The sequence below is a fragment of the Osmerus eperlanus genome, chromosome 2 (genome assembly GCF_963692335.1).
Source record: "Osmerus eperlanus chromosome 2, fOsmEpe2.1, whole genome shotgun sequence".
In the NCBI taxonomy this organism is placed as follows: domain Eukaryota; kingdom Metazoa; phylum Chordata; class Actinopteri; order Osmeriformes; family Osmeridae; genus Osmerus; species Osmerus eperlanus.
Genome location: NC_085019.1, coordinates 3,420,045 through 3,437,717, shown reverse-complemented (window position 1 = coordinate 3,437,717; position 17,673 = coordinate 3,420,045). Strand labels below are relative to the sequence as shown.

The 17,673-nt window shown below is 45.4% G+C and overlaps 4 protein-coding genes across 4 annotated transcripts; 2 read left to right on the top strand and 2 right to left on the bottom strand.

Moving 5' to 3' along the window:
• Nucleotides 1-359: 359 nt before the first annotated feature.
• Nucleotides 360-2,738, bottom strand: LOC134007064 (kelch-like protein 10). Its single transcript, XM_062446231.1, has 5 exons — nt 2,522-2,738; nt 1,806-2,295; nt 1,099-1,716; nt 848-997; nt 360-746 (listed from the first exon to the last, which is right to left on the bottom strand). Exons 1-5 carry the CDS (start codon nt 2,716-2,718, stop codon nt 378-380), a joined length of 1,824 nt encoding a protein of 607 aa, XP_062302215.1. The 5' UTR covers nt 2,719-2,738; the 3' UTR covers nt 360-377.
• Nucleotides 2,739-3,611: 873 nt separating this feature from the next.
• Nucleotides 3,612-6,555, top strand: LOC134007221 (cytosolic 5'-nucleotidase 3-like). The gene is made up of 9 exons (XM_062446492.1): nt 3,612-3,770; nt 4,122-4,220; nt 4,345-4,414; nt 4,493-4,539; nt 4,690-4,775; nt 4,883-4,972; nt 5,344-5,506; nt 5,654-5,854; nt 5,965-6,555. Exons 1-9 carry the CDS (start codon nt 3,768-3,770, stop codon nt 6,073-6,075), a joined length of 870 nt encoding a protein of 289 aa, XP_062302476.1. The 5' UTR covers nt 3,612-3,767; the 3' UTR covers nt 6,076-6,555.
• A 1,124-nt stretch (nt 6,556-7,679) lies between these two features.
• fkbp10a (FKBP prolyl isomerase 10a) lies at nt 7,680-11,844 on the bottom strand. The gene is made up of 10 exons (XM_062446244.1): nt 11,526-11,844; nt 10,808-10,953; nt 10,455-10,644; nt 10,207-10,352; nt 9,857-10,046; nt 9,570-9,715; nt 9,035-9,224; nt 8,419-8,561; nt 8,145-8,308; nt 7,680-7,999 (listed from the first exon to the last, which is right to left on the bottom strand). The coding sequence occupies exons 1-10, from the start codon at nt 11,711-11,713 to the stop codon at nt 7,811-7,813; spliced, it is 1,692 nt and encodes a 563-aa protein (XP_062302228.1). The 5' UTR covers nt 11,714-11,844; the 3' UTR covers nt 7,680-7,810.
• Nucleotides 11,845-12,553: 709 nt separating this feature from the next.
• On the top strand, nt 12,554-17,402 carry p3h4 (prolyl 3-hydroxylase family member 4 (inactive)). Its single transcript, XM_062446362.1, has 7 exons — nt 12,554-13,165; nt 14,374-14,523; nt 14,681-14,852; nt 14,964-15,092; nt 15,483-15,628; nt 15,989-16,072; nt 16,686-17,402. Exons 1-7 carry the CDS (start codon nt 12,698-12,700, stop codon nt 16,833-16,835), a joined length of 1,299 nt encoding a protein of 432 aa, XP_062302346.1. The 5' UTR covers nt 12,554-12,697; the 3' UTR covers nt 16,836-17,402.
• Nucleotides 17,403-17,673: the final 271 nt, after the last annotated feature.

Genomic DNA, 17,673 nt, shown 5'->3' with positions numbered 1-17,673 from the left:
TTTACATGTGGTGGTCTGACAAGGTGTCAATAGATTGGATTTAAGGAATGCTTATGTCATCACTTACAATTAAAAGCTGTTTTTATAATGTTGGCTGAATCATGTTCTTGTGCAGTTTATTTGGGAATAACTTGGGGGTCAGCTGTCATTTAGGCATGACTGTCTACTCAAAAGAGAATGCCATACTAATCCAAATACAACTGCATTACTTTGTATAATTATTGATTGGCTTAAGGATACCCAGCCCCCCCAAAAAAATACTTCCTACATGAAAGACAATTTGACAGGAATTTGAAAGGTAGTAAGTAAGATTTATTTTTCGGTTTGCTAAAGGCCAATTGTAGTGTATTTGTCTGCATTGGGCAGAAGGAGGGGCCTCACACAGACAGGATGCTGTTGGAGGCTGACAGTTTGAGCTCCTCTCTGATCAGCTGCAGGGTGTCTCTAGGGGCGGCGTAGTGAGTGACGTTGGGCAGCCCGTGCACCACGCAGCAGCTGAGGGCACTCCGGAAGACGCCCATGTCGTGGGCGTCGTACCACTCGTCCGTCTTGGCGTCGTAACACTCCACGTTGAAGGTGGTGGTGAAGCCGTTGAAGCCACCCACCACAAACAGCAAGTCATCCACGACCTCGATGCCAAAGTTGCTGCGAGGGTTGAACATGGTGGGCACCGTGCGCCAGGTGTTAGTCATGGGGTTGTAGGCCTCTGCATTGCGCAGACGGTTGGCTCCGTCGAAGCCACCCACCTAGGACAGGATGGCGAGAGTCAAGTTCGAACTGTTCAAACGCGACGGTCATCCTTGATCAATGCAGGACTTAAAAAAAAAAAAAAACATCTGCTTCTCACCGCATAGACCTGTTTCCCATAGGCGATGATCCCCACTCCACTACGCCTGCTCCTCATGGGGGCGATCAGAGTCCACTGGTTGGTGCTGCGGCTGTAGCACTCGGCAGTAAACAGGCACTCGTTGCCGTTGAAGCCGCCGCACATGTACACCTGGAGCGTAAGTAGTGCACAAACTCGTCATTTCTGTTCACCTGACGGAGAAGAAGAAGGGTGTCCCTAGCAACCACATTGTGCCGTTGTCTTTCTCTCACCTTGTCGTGAAGAGTGGTGGCACTGGCGTCGCTCCTCTGCTCATGCATGGGCGCGATCATCGTCCATTGGTTGGTGTCGGGCTCGTAGCACTCGGCGGTGTTCAGGCGCACGTAGCCGTCGAAGCCTCCCATGGCGTAGATGCAGCCGCCCAGCACGGCCACGCTGACGTAACAGCGCCTGGAGTGCATGGGCGCCACCTGATGCCATGTGCACGTGACCGGGTTGAACTTGCGCACGCTGTTAAAATAGTCGACGCTGTCGAAGCCTCCCACGCAGTACACAAAGCCGTTGAGGTAAGCGGCGCCATGGTAGGCCCGAGGACTCTCTTCCTCCTTGGTCACGTTGACCCAACGGTCTGCCCGTGCGTCGTACGCCTCAATGGCATTGGTGGGGCTACCGCCACTCCAGCCACCGATAGCCAATAGGATGGCATAGGGCAGACGAGGGCGGGTCAGAGGGTTGCGAAAATCCGAGTTTGAGGGACCATTCATGTTCAGGTCATACATGGCCTTCAAGGCGTTGATGATGATGGGCTTGCAGTCGTCATTGTCCTTTACTAGAGGATTGTTCTTCACATTGTTCATGAAGTAATCAGCTGTCATCAAGGCCATGCGTACCTGCAAGCAGATATTATGGACAGAACCGTCAGTAAACAGAAACACGTGTTACCTACAGAACATACCCTAACATCAACAGTGTAGGTCACCTTGGGCAACAGCACGGGTATGAATCCTTTGCGTTGCTGGGATGCATGGCCAATCCAGTGGAGGATAGCCTCAAACACCACATCCTCCTGCTTTACATTCAGGTCATCTTTCTCAATGATGTCACATAGCTGGGGCAGCGAGAGCTCCAGAAACTCCTCTGAAGAGCGGACCATCTCCTCGAAGTGATGCAGGATGAAGAGATAGGCCCGGTGCTTCAACTCGGGGCACGAGTAAAACTCTGCAAACTTGCAGATGCCGATGCAGTTCTCCAGGCACAGCTGGGACTCCAGAAACTCACAGCATGCCCGCACTATTCCCAGGACGGAAAACTGGTCTGCTGTCGCCAAAAGCTGCTCGACATTCTCTGCAGTGACAGGCACAGAGCGTGTGTATGCATACTCGACGATGAGGCGCATCATGTCTGGAGTGACACCAGGAATTGTGTAGACTTTCTTCTCTGAGTTGTTCCAGCCACTTGTAAACAAAGCCCTGTGGTTTCATATGAACAGTAAACTTCATGAATAATCTTCCCATTACATGCCAGATACAAAGTAGTTTTGTGTTTAACAGCTCTTGTCAGATATTATTAATAGGCAACAGCCTTCTGGAGTGTATCCTCATAATATAAATGTTTAATCCCTGTACTAAGATCTTGTTTGTTAGCCTTTGTAAGCAGTTTCATGTTTTAAATTAACATCCAAGTCAAGCCACTCACCTGAAGTATGAGCTGCAACCACAAAGGATGTTTTTATGAGCATTGAACTCAGTACCATTGACTATAACTACCACATCACAGAGTTTTCCTTCCAGTCTTAACTCATTAAAGATTGTACATGTCATGGAACTCATCTTCCTTTCCATGTTGCATCTTTGTAATTTTGTGGAAGTGGATGCCTCCTCCAGTTCATTCATTCTTGTTTCATAAATTTTATAATAAAAACTATTACCAAAAATGTTACTATGCTATATTTTTGGCCAAGACATCTAGGTGGCACATAAACTTCATCTGAGAATTGTGAACCCTCTCACTTGCTTTTACAAGATGATGTTCTAGAATTGCTCATTATTACATCACAATGTAAGAGATTCAGCAGAGGCCAGCATGACAGCCACTTGTGAATCCAAGAGGTGGCAGCTGCAAAAAAGACTTTCCACCCCAATCCCCCCATGCTAAAATATATACTTTTGTACATCATAGTAAATGTAATTTACAAATATTATTATTATTGGCATTAATGCCACAACTACCTCCTGCCACCCCCTTGCCACTCCAGGTGAAAATGTCGATCCGTTACGAGCACAGCACATAAACCGAAATAAAAAAATTCTGTGATGTATGATTCTCACCAGTAAACGGTACAGATTATCCAATTAGTAATTTGATATTCTGTAGCCATTGCCAGTAAACTTTTTTCCAATGGTACCAACGTTTCGTTAAAATACCGATAAATATAAAATCTAGTAAACATTTACCAAAAGTTTAAAAGACGCAAAACAGAATTAGACACATCCTCTATTATGTCAGTCTTATCATTATGTAGTAAAGTGCGATCCGGTGTAAGGCTACCGAAATCGGTGACCTATCGAAAAATGTGCCTAGGGGTCGCTGTTCCAACGGCTTGGTTACCCCCACCCAAATATCGAAAAAATACATGTTTGTTCCAGAGGTCTACAATATTCTCGTTGAAAACTCTCTGACAAATATAAAATGATTTATTAAAAGAAATAACAGTAGTTCGATACAACCAGAACTCAAAGTACCTAGAAGGAAAAGGTAGGAACGTCTGTATACTCCTCTAGTGGCACTGGGGAACCTTTTGCGCGGATCCGTGTCTCTTTCTCCACAACTAATACAAGACAAGTCGCTTCATTGCAAGTTAACACTACGGTTTGGGTGCGAAACTAACCGTTGCTACCAAGTTTAGATACTTTCCCTGAACAAAACCACACCTTTATCCACAATGGTAAGTGTTTTTCTCTGCCATTCAATGCCCGATGAACCCTCAAACTCATGAACGCAGTACTGACAAGCCTTAAGATACAACGCCAACTGAGTAGATTGTAGCTATCTAGCTAGAGCTACCTAGCCAAAACGGTGCGATAGCAACTATGCTTTTACAGAGTTAATTCAAAACATGTTCTGTGAATGTAACCTAGCATCAATATAGCTAGGTAGGTGGGCAGAATAATAATTTAGACACTTGAGAGATTGACAATATTACATTATCATACAATTCCCAGTAGTTGTGTCAGTTAGCTTTTCCGTTTTTCTTCTTCGTGCTTTTCTGACCCTCTATCTCCCACTATCACCTCAGATCCCAGAGCTATCCAATCCCTCTGTGTGTATGAAGGACCCTCAGCGGGTAGAGGAGATCCTCTTGGCCATGCAGAAAGCTGGCTCCAACACTCTGCAGGTATAGTTTTTAGTGCTAGAGTGCTTTGTTATTCTTATGTTTGATTATTTTTACTTTACATTTGTAGTTAACAAGTTGTTTTGTTAGATGTCAGACCAACAATTGTCTTTGGATTGTTATCCAGGTGATTTCAGATTTTGACATGACCCTTACAAGGTTTGCTTACAATGGGAAACGCTGCCCCACCTGCCACAGTAAGACTCATTGATCTCACATGGATTTCACAAATCCAAAACAGACATGTTTCTTTACTTCACGGTATTACCTTACAGATATCCTTGACAACAGCAAGCTTATCAGTGAAGATTGCAAAGAAAAGGTATACTCTTGAACATATATCTTTGTAGGATTCTACTTTGATAATTCACCATAAGCATGTCACTGCGGAACCCAACATAACAAAACAATGTCTCTACTGGATGTAGTCTAGCCAGTGTGTGCTTTCTGAATGTTGTCAATACTCCGTCAGCTGAAGGAGCTGCTTCACACATACTACCCCATCGAGATTGACTCAACTCTGTCAGCAGAACAGAAGTTGCCCCTCATGGTGGAATGGTGAGACAGGCCTTTAGTAGATTTCTCCATTACCAGGAAGCGCCCTCAACCTACCAACCTACTGTTAGATCACAAACCAACCACCGTTGTTGATGTGCGTTCCTCAGGTGGACCAAAGCCCATACCCTGCTGATAGAGCAGCGGATAAGGAAAGACTGGCTGGCCCAAGTGGTCCAGGAGTCTGAAGCTAAGCTGAGGTAAGAGGAGCTGTCCTTCATTTAGACATTTACATTTAGTCATTTAGCAGACGCTCTTATCCAGAGCGACTTACAGTAAGTACAGGGACATTCTCCCCGAGGCAAGTAGGGTGAAGTGCCTTGCCCAAGGACACAACGTCATTTGGCACGGCCGGGAATCGAACTGACAACCTTCAGATTACTAGCCCGATTCCCTAACCGCTCAGCCACCTGACTCCTCCTTCATAGCCAAAGAATACATAATGATCAGGATTCTTTTAACCCACCACAGTCCGCAGATCTCCTTGATGGTGGTCTGGTGGGGATGAATACGGTGACGTTCATCAGGTTGGTTTTAAGCCCGGTGCTGTGTGTGCTGCGTGTCTCCACAGGGATGGCTTTCAGCTGTTCTTCGACCACCTGCAGGAGCACAGCGTCCCCCTGCTCATCTTCTCTGCTGGGATCGGGGACGTCCTGGAGGAGGTGATCCGCCAGGCGGGGGTCTTCCACCCCAACGTCAAGGTCTTCTCCAACTACATGGACTTTGATGAGGCTGTGAGTATCACCGACTGACACTGAAAACCTGTAAACCCCCCGACACTCACGGCCTCTGTGCCGTTGAGTTTGAGAGACACGGTCTATGAGCAGGGAATGCCGATCATCTTCGGTGAGGATTTCACCCCCTGGTTTTGTTCTTCTCAGGGTATCCTGAGGGCTTTCAAAGGAGAGCTCATCCACATCTACAACAAGAGGGAAGGCGCTCTGCTCAACTCGGACCACTTCCAGGAGCTGAGCCACCGCCACAACATTCTGCTTCTGGGCGACTCTCTGGGGGATCTGAACATGGCTGACGGCGTTCACAACACCGAGAACATCCTCAAGATAGGATACCTCAACGACAAGGTACCCCCCACCCCCCCGACACACCGTGATGTGTTCAACAGATGCTTTTCTTTGCGGTTGGGTTTGTTTTCGGCGTAGACTTCTGTTGTTCATACTCTGGTTTCCCTCAGGTGGAGGAGAGGAAGCAGTCATACCTGAACGCTTTTGACATCGTCCTGTTGAAGGACGAGACCCTGGAGGTGGCCAACGCCATACTGCTTTACATCACAGGGAAGAAGTGAACTGTGGATTATGTTACTGGCCAATCAGTAAGTGGCACTAAACCGCCACAGGGATGGGGTTGTCATTTTATATAAGGTACATACTTTTTTGTATGTATCTCTGGGTACAAATACCGGAGGATTTTCTAAATGATTCCTATGCTAGTCTTGTTGAAGACCATTTTAATGTAACAGAATCATCTCAGAGTTTTACCTTCTTGTTATACAGTTAAGGTTAGGAAATATCAAAGCCTCAACTGATTGGACTAAAAGCTGGGGCTTATTCCAGTGTCAGTAATGCTACTAATGGAATGCATGGCCTTGAACATGCATGTGCTGGCTTGTGTGGTATTGGTTTGTATTGTTTTCAGTTGTTTTTTTTCCATGTGGGTGAAACTTGAAGGAAGTATAACTTTGCCATACGTGGCTCATTATTCGGGATTTGTATTCTTAATGTGTTGCAATGATAAAGGGAAACAATATTGTTTGTGGCATAGGATACATTTTTTTTTGTGTTGCTCTGCTTTCTCCCTCCTCCCTTTCACATGATTGGATTGTCATGGCCTCTTCACATAAGCACTGTTTATTTTCTCCAAATTGTAATTGTAGTTCTAGTCTCCGACACAACAGACTTGAGTTGTGTTTAAAGCACCACCAAGTGGTCACATGTGGAAAAGGCCTACTCATGGCTTGCACATTGCCACCGCCATTGCTGAAAGCAGGACATGGAGCCATCGCTATCTCAACCTAGACTCCATATGCTATCTCTTGTGACACTGGCATAAATACCATTTGTGATTTCCTAATATATAATTCTGTCACCAGTATGTAAGTGTTACGGTGAAACAGTTTTCATGCATATGGTGCTGCCCAACAAAAGAGATGTTTGGTTCTGGTGGCGCTAAGTATTTGAGCTGTAATTTCAGAAGTGCAACAGAAGGTGAAATGTTACAGTAAAGGTGTTTGTAAATCATATAGCATGTTGGTGTAGGAGCTGTGTGGTTAAATTGTGCATGCTGTATTGCAGATTTTATACCAAGTTGTAATACATCATCTTTGATACCTGACAAGTATATTACAATATGGAGGATGTACTGTGTGGCTGAAAACATTGCATTCCATTTGGAATAAACTGGTCCTTGTCTCTGAAGTGTTTAAAACAGGCTCCCTTCTATCATTTAATTTTTTGCTTCCGTATCTTGGCATTTGCCATTTCATTCTATTGTCTTCTGACCAGCGAACTGGACTTATGTAATTTGATTCAATGTTAACAGCAAAGGGAATGTTTATCTTTCATGACATAACTTCCAAAGGTTATATATTTATATTTTTTTATTATAAAACCATCAGTTGCTTTCTGTGATATGATACACAATGCAAGGCACTTTACTTAAAAAAAATCTTGTATTGCACAAAATAGCCACTCTGAAATATACAACCCAGTCTTGACATCACTTTCACATCTGGGGGCGGGGTTTGGGGCACAGCCATCCGTCCAATCAGCCATTTTGAACCCACCTGCAGTGCATCATGGGAGTATAGGCTAGCCCAAATGGCAGAAAAGGTAGTAACAAAAGTGATTTATTAACTGTTACTGAAGAAAAAGTACCAAATAGAACTGATAAATCATTTTTGACCTGTATTATATTTTCATCCTGCTCTTCTCCAAAAGTTAAAAGCCATTTGGATGCATAGATACTAGTTTGACCATATCCATGTGCCAGTGTCCCCCCTGTCCCCTTTAAATATGTCCCCCCTACAGTTCCTCATGTTTTGCTTTTTCTGAGTCCTCCTCCACCTTCAGCTTCAGCTCATCGGGCACAATCTTCCCATCACCATTGCGGTCCTGGTTCTTGAACATGTCCTTTATGATTTGGTCAGCATCCATTGCTGGCCTCAGTCGGCCTTTGCCGTCTTTAACCTGCAGCATAAGGAATTCTGAGAACTGGAGAAAGCAGAGGGGTAAGAATGAGAAAATATATGCATTACACCAGTGTTGCTAACCTTTAATAATCTGCCCTGGTTACACTAAAAAGGGGCTAAAAAGGATCAAATGTCGCTAGACGGCGTATATCGCCTGTGAAGTTTACCTCCTCTAGAGGAACCTCTCCGTCCTTGTTCAGGTCCATGGCGGGGAACAGGGGGTCCGGACTGTCTCCCAGCCACACAAACATGTAGCCATCAGGCACACCCTTCTGCAGGTCCAGCAGCTCCAGCTCAAAGTACAACACGGCGCTGCTGGGCACACCCCTGGCTGTAGGGGCACACGGGGCGAGAAGGAGGAAGTATGAGAGCCACACCATCCTGACGGGATGCGATAACCAGCTACTGGAGGGTCTGAGCAGGCTGGTTGAGACGCCTCACCTCCGTTCTCGCCGTGCCCGAGGTGGGGCGGGACGACCACCTGCCTCTTCTCGCCCACGCACATCCCTCTCAGACCCTCGTCCAGGCCCTCGATCACTTTATTGGCCCCCAGTGTGGTGACGGGCGGACTATCAAAGTGGTCTCTGCAAGAGGAGAGAAGAAGGTTGTTACCAGTCCTACTGCTCTCGCTACATTTGATATGTGTTGCACTGTATGCAGCTATATATCCTCTAGCACAGTGGTTCTCAACCCCTGTCCTGCATGTTTTAGATGTTTCCCTGCTCCAACACACCCGATTCAAATGAATGGGTCGTTATCTAGTTATGCAGAAGCCTGCTAACGACCATTCATTTGAATCAGTTGTGTTGGAACAATGAAACATCTCAAACATGCAGGACAGGGGGTACTTGAGGACCAAGGTTGAGAACCACTGCTCTAGCATGTAATTATTATTTTTTATTATATTATATCATTTATTCTCTAAACTGCACCAACAGCCCTGTGTAGCTGGGGCTGAGTCTGCCTTCCTAGGTGCTGCTGCTGAAACCAGTCAGACAAGGAGGAGCCAGCGGTGATTACATGCAGTGTGGCGGTGCGGGGAACAGGAGGTGCTCACGAGGAGTAGAGCAGAGTTCCGTCCATCAGGGAGCAGTTGTAGCGGTACTTGATCAGGTCGTCTATTTCACTGGTGACGTTGCACTCCTCGGGCTTGTAGGTGACCTTGATCTCCACCGCGTCCTTGGGGTTGTGGAAGTCGATGACGTGGATGTCGAAGACGAGCACAGCCGAGCCAGGGATGATGTCCCCTGTGGAGAACCGCTTTTACCAGGAGGAGACATAGGACTGAGATATTTGCAAACTGGACTTTTCCCCCTCACGCAAAACGTGCAATGCCCTTTACATTACATTTACATTTAGTCATTTAGCAGACTCTTATCCAGAGCGACTTACAGTAAGTACAGGGACATTCCCCCCCGAGGCAAGTAGGGTGAAGTGCCTTGCCCAAGGACACAACGTCATTTTGCACAGCCGGAATCGAACCGGTAACCTTCAGATTACTAGCCCGACTCCCTAACCGCTCAGCCATCTGACTCCCTTTACCCCGGCGCATTGTCATAGGCTGTAGGAGACAGACCCCATGCCAGACTCACCGGTCCCCTTCTCTCCATAGGCCATGTGAGGTGGGAGAATGACCCTCCTCTTCTCTCCAACACACAGCCCCTGGAGAGCCTTGTCCATGCCGGCGATCACGTAGCCCATGCCAATGTAGGTGTTGTAGGTGCTGTTACGCTGGTAGCTGTAGAGGAGCAGATATGAGCAAATATTTACAACTTATTCAGCACGCCAACTTATGAGTTGATACTGGATATTTCTCTCACCATAACTGGCCCACATACGGTTCTATGGATGTGTGGCGTGTGTTTATAGGCGTGTGTACCTGGAGTCGAAGGAAGAGCCGTCCTGGAAGGTGCCGTTGTAGTGGTAGCGGATGTAGTCTCCCACCACAGTCTTCCGGGGGCAGGGCTTGGGCACCTCCTTGACTTCCACGATCAGGTCGTCCTCAGGGTTGAACAGATCCACCAGGAGCACTTCAAACACCAGGGTGGCCTGGGAGGGGATCTGGGTGCCTGTTGAGAGGGAAGGTGTGAGGTTTAGAGGGATCTGTGATATACAGTCACCTGCATCAGTCTCAGTGGTAGATGTCTGGGCTGGAGGAGTTTACATTTAGATTTAGCTCAATATAAAGTGCATTACAAACACAATTATTATTATTATAGTGGTTGTTACCATAGCCCTTTTCCTCATAGGCCAGGAAGGGAGGGATGATGATGGTTCGTCTCTCTCCCAGGCACATGCCCAGAAGACCCTCATCCATGCCTTTGATTAAGTAACCCTGTCCCACATAGGTGTCGTAGGTGGAGTTTCTACTGTAGCTGAGTTGCACACATACAAAAAGACCCAGTTCAAAACAAACTCACCTGCACGCACACACACCAAAACAAAATCTGAATCCACAGTTGTTTGTCGTCACTGACCTGGAGTCGAAGGGGATGCCGTTCAGCAGTGTGCCGTTGTAGTGGTAGCGGATGAAGTCAGAGACCACAACAGTACGCTTGCAGCTCTCTGGTTTGCTGAGGGTGCGAATCTGGACCTTGTCGTCCGTGTTCCAGATGTCTAGAAGCACCACGTCAAACACCAGAACCGTGTCTGGAGGGATGACACCACCTGAGACAAGAGGAAGGACAAGGACTTGAAACTCATCCCACTCTTGTTCACCCACGACACCACTTTGTTTAGCTAACAGAAGATGCTTATCTTCTTCTAATAAGAGCTCATTTTTGATTGGTCTTAACAATTGTGTTTGATAAATGTGTACATAGATGAATACCTGCTCCGAGACTTCCATAGGCCAGGTGTGGGGGCACGGTGACCTTTCTACGCTCATTGACGCACATGCCTTGCACTCCCCTGTCCATTCCTGTGATGAGCCTGCCCAGTCCTACCTGGCCAATGAAAGGGTTTCCACGCTCAAGACTGTGGGGGGGAAGGATAGAGGAAGAACACAGCATGATTAAATAATTTTCAAAAATTCTCATACATAAGTATGATCCTAATAAGTATATCGTTCTATTTCAAGGCGACGTCAAAGCGATACTAAAGTTAAAGTTGATTCTCCAAAATATTGGACTATTTGCTCAGACAAGATATAATATCTGCACATGAACTTCTGTGCGCCGCCGCTCTCGCGTTCAGCGTGCGTGGCATGTTGCAGCCTCAAGCACCATTGAGTTGTCTACGCAGATATTGTGCAGAAACATCACAGCCAAGTAGTGGCACATCTTTGCAATCCTACACATTAAATGCATCTGCCTAGAGCGTCACAAAAAACGGCAAAGTTGGTTATAAAGGGTCTGAGGCCACGGACCGACACGTCTTCAAGCCTTAATTATGAGAACAATGATGTGTAAAAGTCCATTTAAAAAAAAATGTCCGCCTACTGGCGCAGGATAAAAATCAGAAAATGTTTCGCTCAATCCATTTAAAGACAAGGCCTGCGCTCTGGAGGAGTAGTCTAATCCAATATAGCGTAATCATAAATAACTTACCTCGAGTCAAACTTCTTTCCGTCTAAGAAGGTGCCATTATAGTGGTATCGGACAAAATCTCCTGTTTGTACTTCTCGGGGACAAACTCTTGGAATGTCATATCGATCGATAACAACATCATCTAACGGGCCCGGGCTGCAGTTAATATAAACCGCGGACAGCAAAACTAGAACAACAGTCAATTTCATTATCAAGCCTAAAAGGGTGTCAACGGTTTAGCGTTTTATAAATCAATCTGAAACATGAGACAGCAGAGGTAACTAGCTACCGTGATAGTTCCGCTAGTGATGTACGGAGAAGAGTGCAGCCTGCAGAGCGGACGTAGCTCCTTTAGGAGTTGGGGGAGGTGTGGCCCCCATCTCCCCCTCCTTTTTTTAAAGGAATTCTGTAAACGTGTAAAGAAAAAAAAACCACGGCCACTGGGTCCGAAACAGGAACCCAGGGCTTTAAGCACGAGTGAAAAGATTCATAGGATGATAGATAATGTGTCATTCTGGAAAGTCATATATTTCGTTTACTTTTACCTAATTTACTTTGTGTCACAGGCTATATTTATATGTATTGATATACTCCCTAAATATGAAATAACATGTCAGTAGGCTATTCCTGATTTAGGCAATTAGAGGAGTAGCCTATAGTGCTCAGGACGTCATCAGTAGGCCAATATATGCGTACCTAAAGAGGGCAAATAATAGGTTTCAACATGTCAGTAATTTTCTCGTTTATGTTGGAATGCTGGTAAATCTAAATGTTTATAACCATGAACCTACTACAACACAACAGCTATTGGCAAGGTACTAAGACCATAAACTAGTGACATAGTATAGTTTAACTAATTTCAGATTGTTTTGATATGTTAATAGAGCTGATCTATTTGTGTTTCAAATCAGTTCTTTTCATTCATATGAAACTTCAAGGAAACTGACGTTTTCCCCTCAGTCTGAAAATTAAGGGCATTATGACCCGGGGAATAAATGCCAGGATCATATCCTCTTGCGTCTGACTCCTGTAGGACTAAACCCAGACTTCTGTTCCCTCCTCCTAAACTTTGAGAACCGGGACAATGCTATGTACGTGCAGACAGACATGACCGTCTACTGGTAAAGAAAAGCCAGGTTAATTTAAACTACACAGATGTTCGATGTGGATGCGACAAATGAAAGAGTGAGATCATGTTCCTACATGAAAAAAGGAAGAGCTGGTCTCTATTTTTTATCTGCCTATTTTTTATCACCACGGTTCTGGTCGAAGCCCAGTACGAGAAATATAGCTTCACAAGTTTCCCCCAGAACGACATTATGCCACTGGATTCTGCTTACGGGCATGCCATTGACCAGTACTCCGCTCAGAGTTGGAAAGAGAGCATAAAATACCTGGAACTTTGTTTGCGCCTCCATCGGCTCCTGAAGGACAGCGAAGCGTTTTGCAGCCAGAACTGTACTAATGTCAGTCGGAAAAATGATACTTTATTCGCCGACAGCAGCCTCCGAATTATGCGACATTTCTTACTCCGGGCATCGTGTCTAAAAAAGTGTAAGGCATCCTTTCCAGTGTTTGCAGTAGCCTACCCAAGGCAAGATGTTCTGGAAGCTTTCGAAAAAAGGGTACCATACCGGTACATACAATATGCCTACTACCAGGTGAGATCAAAATAAAGCGTCGAGATAAGAAAATATTTTAGATTTTAGCAGAGAAGTTCCAAACCACAGAAATTAATGTTGGTGATCTACTAATTATTTCTACTTTTGACCTTTATTCTATGTGTAGCTCATTAGACTAATAATTAGCTTACGCAGTTAAACGTAACTAATACCTGTCATTAAGATGGACAAGTCCTCAACGAATAGCCCTGAGGTTGTTAGGATAAGGATAATTAATAGTTCTTGACATGGAATTTTAGAGTGAAAGGCTGCATATTTGTGTGCAATGGCATTCTCGGTGAGGAAGTAGCCAATCCTAGCACTTTCCACACGTTCCCATCACTGCGTCCATACCTCCAGGCTGATTCTTTACGCTACAAGATCAAAGTATTACTCTACTTAGCCCTCCTGTTGAGAAAGTAGCGAACTCAGCAGTTGAACATATGCCACGTCTCTCACCCGACCTGCGCCCTATTAAACACTTCAGCCCTCCAGCCCAAACAATCGGCTCATTCTTCAGTATTAAACACAAGGCATGCAAATCTGACTACAACTCGGCTTTTAAAGCCATGTTTTGCTGGAGATGACTCATTTTTAGTTGTCCAAGTGCACCATAAGCGTACCAATGTGCCAAACATGAATTGTATTTTCTCCATGCCCCATGTGTCCGTCCTGGAAGTTTGTGGTTGCTCTGACTAGATGATTTGTCCTCTGTCACAGTGAGACATTCCCATAGGTGGGTGGTGATCTCATGGCTCAGTTTAGTGCATCTGTTTCTTCGCTTACTTCTATACCGAAACCTCCAGAATACACCACGGATGACCCAAGGACACCCTAGAGTTATACTCCTTATCACTGGCATTCTTTGTCTTTCATAACGAAATCAGAAAACTTGCCTTTTTACAATACCTTCTGGTTGGATGAGAGTAGTTACATCCTACTGTTACCTTGCTCACATTGACTTGACAACAAGCCTGTGATGTTAATCAGGGACCGGGCTATAGGTCATATCGTAAGGTGAAGAATTCTGCCAAAATGGAGCACCATTTGTTTCAATGAAGCATTTTGGTTAAGGCATAGGATGGTGTTTTAAATATAAACCAGTTAACAGGAGAGAAAAGAACACTTCAAATAACAAGAGCTTTTCCTTCAAGACTCATACAATTGCAGTAGCTGTTTTAAATTAGATATATTTGTGTCTTTTGCAGTTAAACAATTTGGAGAGGGCTGTGTCTGCAGCCTACACGTTCCTCCAGAAGAACCCAGAGGACCCTTACTTAACCAAGAACATGAACTACTACAAAACGCTTTTTGAAGTGGATGAATACCTCATCGACCTTGAGGAGCGTCCATATGAGGTCCAGTATTAACACCTTGGTGTCACAATCTGACTCTTGTTGACAACTTCAATGTTGTTGTTCTGCAGCTGTGTTAATAATTGACCTCTTAGTGTTACTATTTGTAACAATTAGCCTCAACATGTGACAGTACTGTACTGTCCATTCTGTCCTCCAGGGCGTCTTCCTGAAAGCTGTCAAACTGTACAACTCTGGGGACTTCAGCAGCAGTGCTAGAAACATGGAGCAGGCCACCACTGAGTACTTCAAAGTGTATGACTTCTGTCTAGCAGGATGTGAGGGCTCATATGAGATCACCGAGTTCAAAGACTTCTACCCTACATTAGCAGGTGAATGGGCTTTTCAATCATTTCATTTACATGACCGACAAAGCTAATGACAAACAACATCATCTGTGTTTAATATGTCTCCTTCCTCTCTCTCTCTCCCTCTCCATGTAGACCTCTACACTGAGGTGTTGAGGTGTAAGGTGAAATGTGAGGAGAACTTGATGCCCAACGTCGGGGGTTTCTTTGTGGAGAAGTTTGTGGCCACCATGTACCACTACCTCCAGTTTGCCTACTACAAATGTAAGGAGCATGTAAGACCACCATCCATGGGATAGATAGATCTCACAGATCTACCTCAACAGCTCAGACAGATAGGCTACAGACTGTTTCATATCAGCGCTTCCCAAGGCCTGTTTCAACATCATAACCAGGGCTGGACTGGCCATCGGGAGAGTCGGGAGATTTCCCGAAACGTCCGGTCAAACGGCCGGGGCATAATGCAAAAAAATAAATTATATAATAATAATACACGGTCGTGGGCCGGTCTGCGCTTCAAAGTCCCGGTCCGTTTTTCAGTCCCAGTCCAGACCTGATCATAACAATTAGTAAATGACATAGCAATGACATGACATGACGGCGTGACATGTCCGGTTTTATACTGCAGCTAAGCCCCCATCCCTCCCTGTTCAGTGAACGACGTGAAGAACGCTGCCCCGTGTGCGGCCAGCTACATGCTGTTTGACGCCAGCGACCAGGTGATGCAGCAGAACGTGGTGTACTACCGCTTCTACCGAGAGCAGTGGGGTCTGGAGGAGCACCACTTCCTGCCCCGACCAGTGAGTGACCGTGACAACTACCGCCTTGGTGTGAACACATACGCCATACCAGGGTAGCAATTCAAAACCCATGGATTCTTGTCAAATTCTTAAATTCCTCGCTTCTTTTACAAGCGTTTCACGCTTGCTACGGGCTGCTTTGAAGCATCCAATTAAACAAAGCCACAGTTCCCTGACACACACTGCTTTTGCTGCTACTGTCGCCTTATATTGTGTAGTAAATAATAATATTGTCATTACAAGGCTGAAGGGCAGTAAAACAAAAGGGAAACAATACAGGCCGTAAACATAGGCACTGTTTGGTTTTCTTTCGTGCCATGTCACTCACCCCAGACCGGCCATGCTGTGTTTGTTTCCCAGGAAGCTCTGATGTACCACAACCAGACCACCAAGCAGAGGGAGATGCTGGAGTTTGCACTAAATTACCTACAAACAGATGATGAGGTAAGGTGCTGGTGTCACACAGGAGGAGTTTCTGGACAGAACCATTAAACCGGTCTGTCATAAATAATATGATGATATAATGAGCGTCATGTCATGTAAATACATTTTACAACCAAAAAACCTTTTTGGTGCTGTCCAAAATAACCACGTCTACTCACTCTCAGTGTTTACTCAGGTGAAAAACAAACCTGGTAAAAGGCCTGAGAGGATTTAGGGAGGAGAAATGGAAAGTGTCAGTAACTATGAGAAGGAGAGATGGAGACACAGGGAGAAGGAGGGCGGACTGTTTTCCTCCGGGTGAGTGTGGTATGTAGCTGGGAGGTGTTGGCCATTGAGGACCTGCCACATGCATTTAACTCTAGCCAGCCCCTCCCAGCTAACCACGTAGCCCTGACCTAGGAGGGGGAGGAGGACTCGGGAGGGTTTCAAGAAAAGCAAAGATAGCGAGAGAGACAAAGATGACTTACTGCTCAAAAGATTTAATGGGATGCAAAGCAAACAGGGAAGTAGGAGTGACAGAAAAACCAAGCAACAAAGACCATCAGGGAAGCGTCAATAAATCTTTTTTTCGTAGCACTGTAAGTTCATCTGTGGGGGGGTCTCCCCCTGACAGGATGTGGTGAGTCCAGAGGAGGTGTCCCTGGGTCCCTCCACCCCCCCTGACGCTGAGTTTGAGGGGGTAGGAGACTATGAGGAGGCCTTCGTAGCAGAATGGTGGCAGGAGCCCAAGACCAAGGGAGACATCGGTGATCCTGCAGTCTGACTCCCCCCCTCCCCCCACCCGTGATCACCCCACAGGAAAGCATTGCTGCATCCCCCCTCTCTACATGGCAACATACCCAATAAAGTAGCCAGCCTGAAGACACTTCCTATCAACAATCCACTTACACACATGCCTGGTGGGCCATTTAGGGAGAACATACGTAAACAGATAGAAACCTCTGCGGAACCCAAGCTTAGAGAGCCCACTCTCAGAGAAGCCACTCTCAGAGAAGCAACTCTCAGAGAACCCACTCTCAGACTGCTGGTGGAAATGACAGCTATCCAACCAGGAAGGATTGTTCAAATATATATTCAAGCATTTGTGTAATCTTTAAATAAGGAACAATGTATTATACTTGTTGATATGGCTTATATTTTTGTCTGTTACATTTCTAATTTAATGAAATGAGATACCTTTTGTGTGCCTTAGCCTAATAGGAAAGAGATCTGTGAATGGTGACTCATCAAAAGTATTTGGTACAGCAAGTTCAAATGTCCACATACTTAACGCCAAGCAAACAACTGCACAAAAATGTGGAATAAAGTGACACTATTCTTTTAAGAAAGATTTGTATTTCTTTATCTACATGTTCAGACATTTTAAACTTCTTTGTTCTCTTGGTGGTCAGACATGGAAGACATTTGTCAAAATATGACATTCAAGATACGAACTAGATCTAAATATAAATGGCTCTTTCACCTTTGTTGTCTAGGGAACAAGTTATGTCCTTTCACTCGAGGGGACAGTTCATATTCGGACTAGCATAATCAACTTCTATCTGTGTCACCCGAGTCATCCTAAGGAGGGCTGAGGACAAGCCGGCTGGTGTCCCTATGTT

What these genes read in the sequence shown, in the direction of transcription:
- p3h4 (XM_062446362.1), top strand. Translation starts at nt 12,698, where the DNA reads ATGTTCCTACATGAAAAAAGGAAGAGCTGGTCTCTATTTTTTATCTGC. An exon ending in TACAATATGCCTACTACCAG is followed by an intron (nt 13,166 to 14,373) that starts GTGAGATCAAAA and finishes TGTCTTTTGCAG; the next exon opens with TTAAACAATTTGGAGAGGGC. An exon ending in ACCTACAAACAGATGATGAG is followed by an intron (nt 16,073 to 16,685) that starts GTAAGGTGCTGG and finishes TCCCCCTGACAG; the next exon opens with GATGTGGTGAGTCCAGAGGA.
- LOC134007064 (XM_062446231.1), bottom strand. Translation starts at nt 2,718, where the DNA reads ATGAATGAACTGGAGGAGGCATCCACTTCCACAAAATTACAAAGATGC. An exon ending in CCACCACTCTTCACGACAAG is followed by an intron (nt 998 to 1,098) that starts GTGAGAGAAAGA and finishes CTTACGCTCCAG; the next exon opens with GTGTACATGTGCGGCGGCTT. An exon ending in ATGGGAAACAGGTCTATGCG is followed by an intron (nt 747 to 847) that starts GTGAGAAGCAGA and finishes ATCCTGTCCTAG; the next exon opens with GTGGGTGGCTTCGACGGAGC.
- fkbp10a (XM_062446244.1), bottom strand. Translation starts at nt 11,713, where the DNA reads ATGAAATTGACTGTTGTTCTAGTTTTGCTGTCCGCGGTTTATATTAAC. An exon ending in GGAAAGAAGTTTGACTCGAG is followed by an intron (nt 10,954 to 11,525) that starts GTAAGTTATTTA and finishes TCCCCCCCACAG; the next exon opens with TCTTGAGCGTGGAAACCCTT. An exon ending in GGCTCTTCCTTCGACTCCAG is followed by an intron (nt 9,716 to 9,856) that starts GTACACACGCCT and finishes GCTCCTCTACAG; the next exon opens with CTACCAGCGTAACAGCACCT.
- LOC134007221 (XM_062446492.1), top strand. An exon ending in GTGAAGATTGCAAAGAAAAG is followed by an intron (nt 4,540 to 4,689) that starts GTATACTCTTGA and finishes ATACTCCGTCAG; the next exon opens with CTGAAGGAGCTGCTTCACAC. An exon ending in ACATGGACTTTGATGAGGCT is followed by an intron (nt 5,507 to 5,653) that starts GTGAGTATCACC and finishes TGTTCTTCTCAG; the next exon opens with GGTATCCTGAGGGCTTTCAA.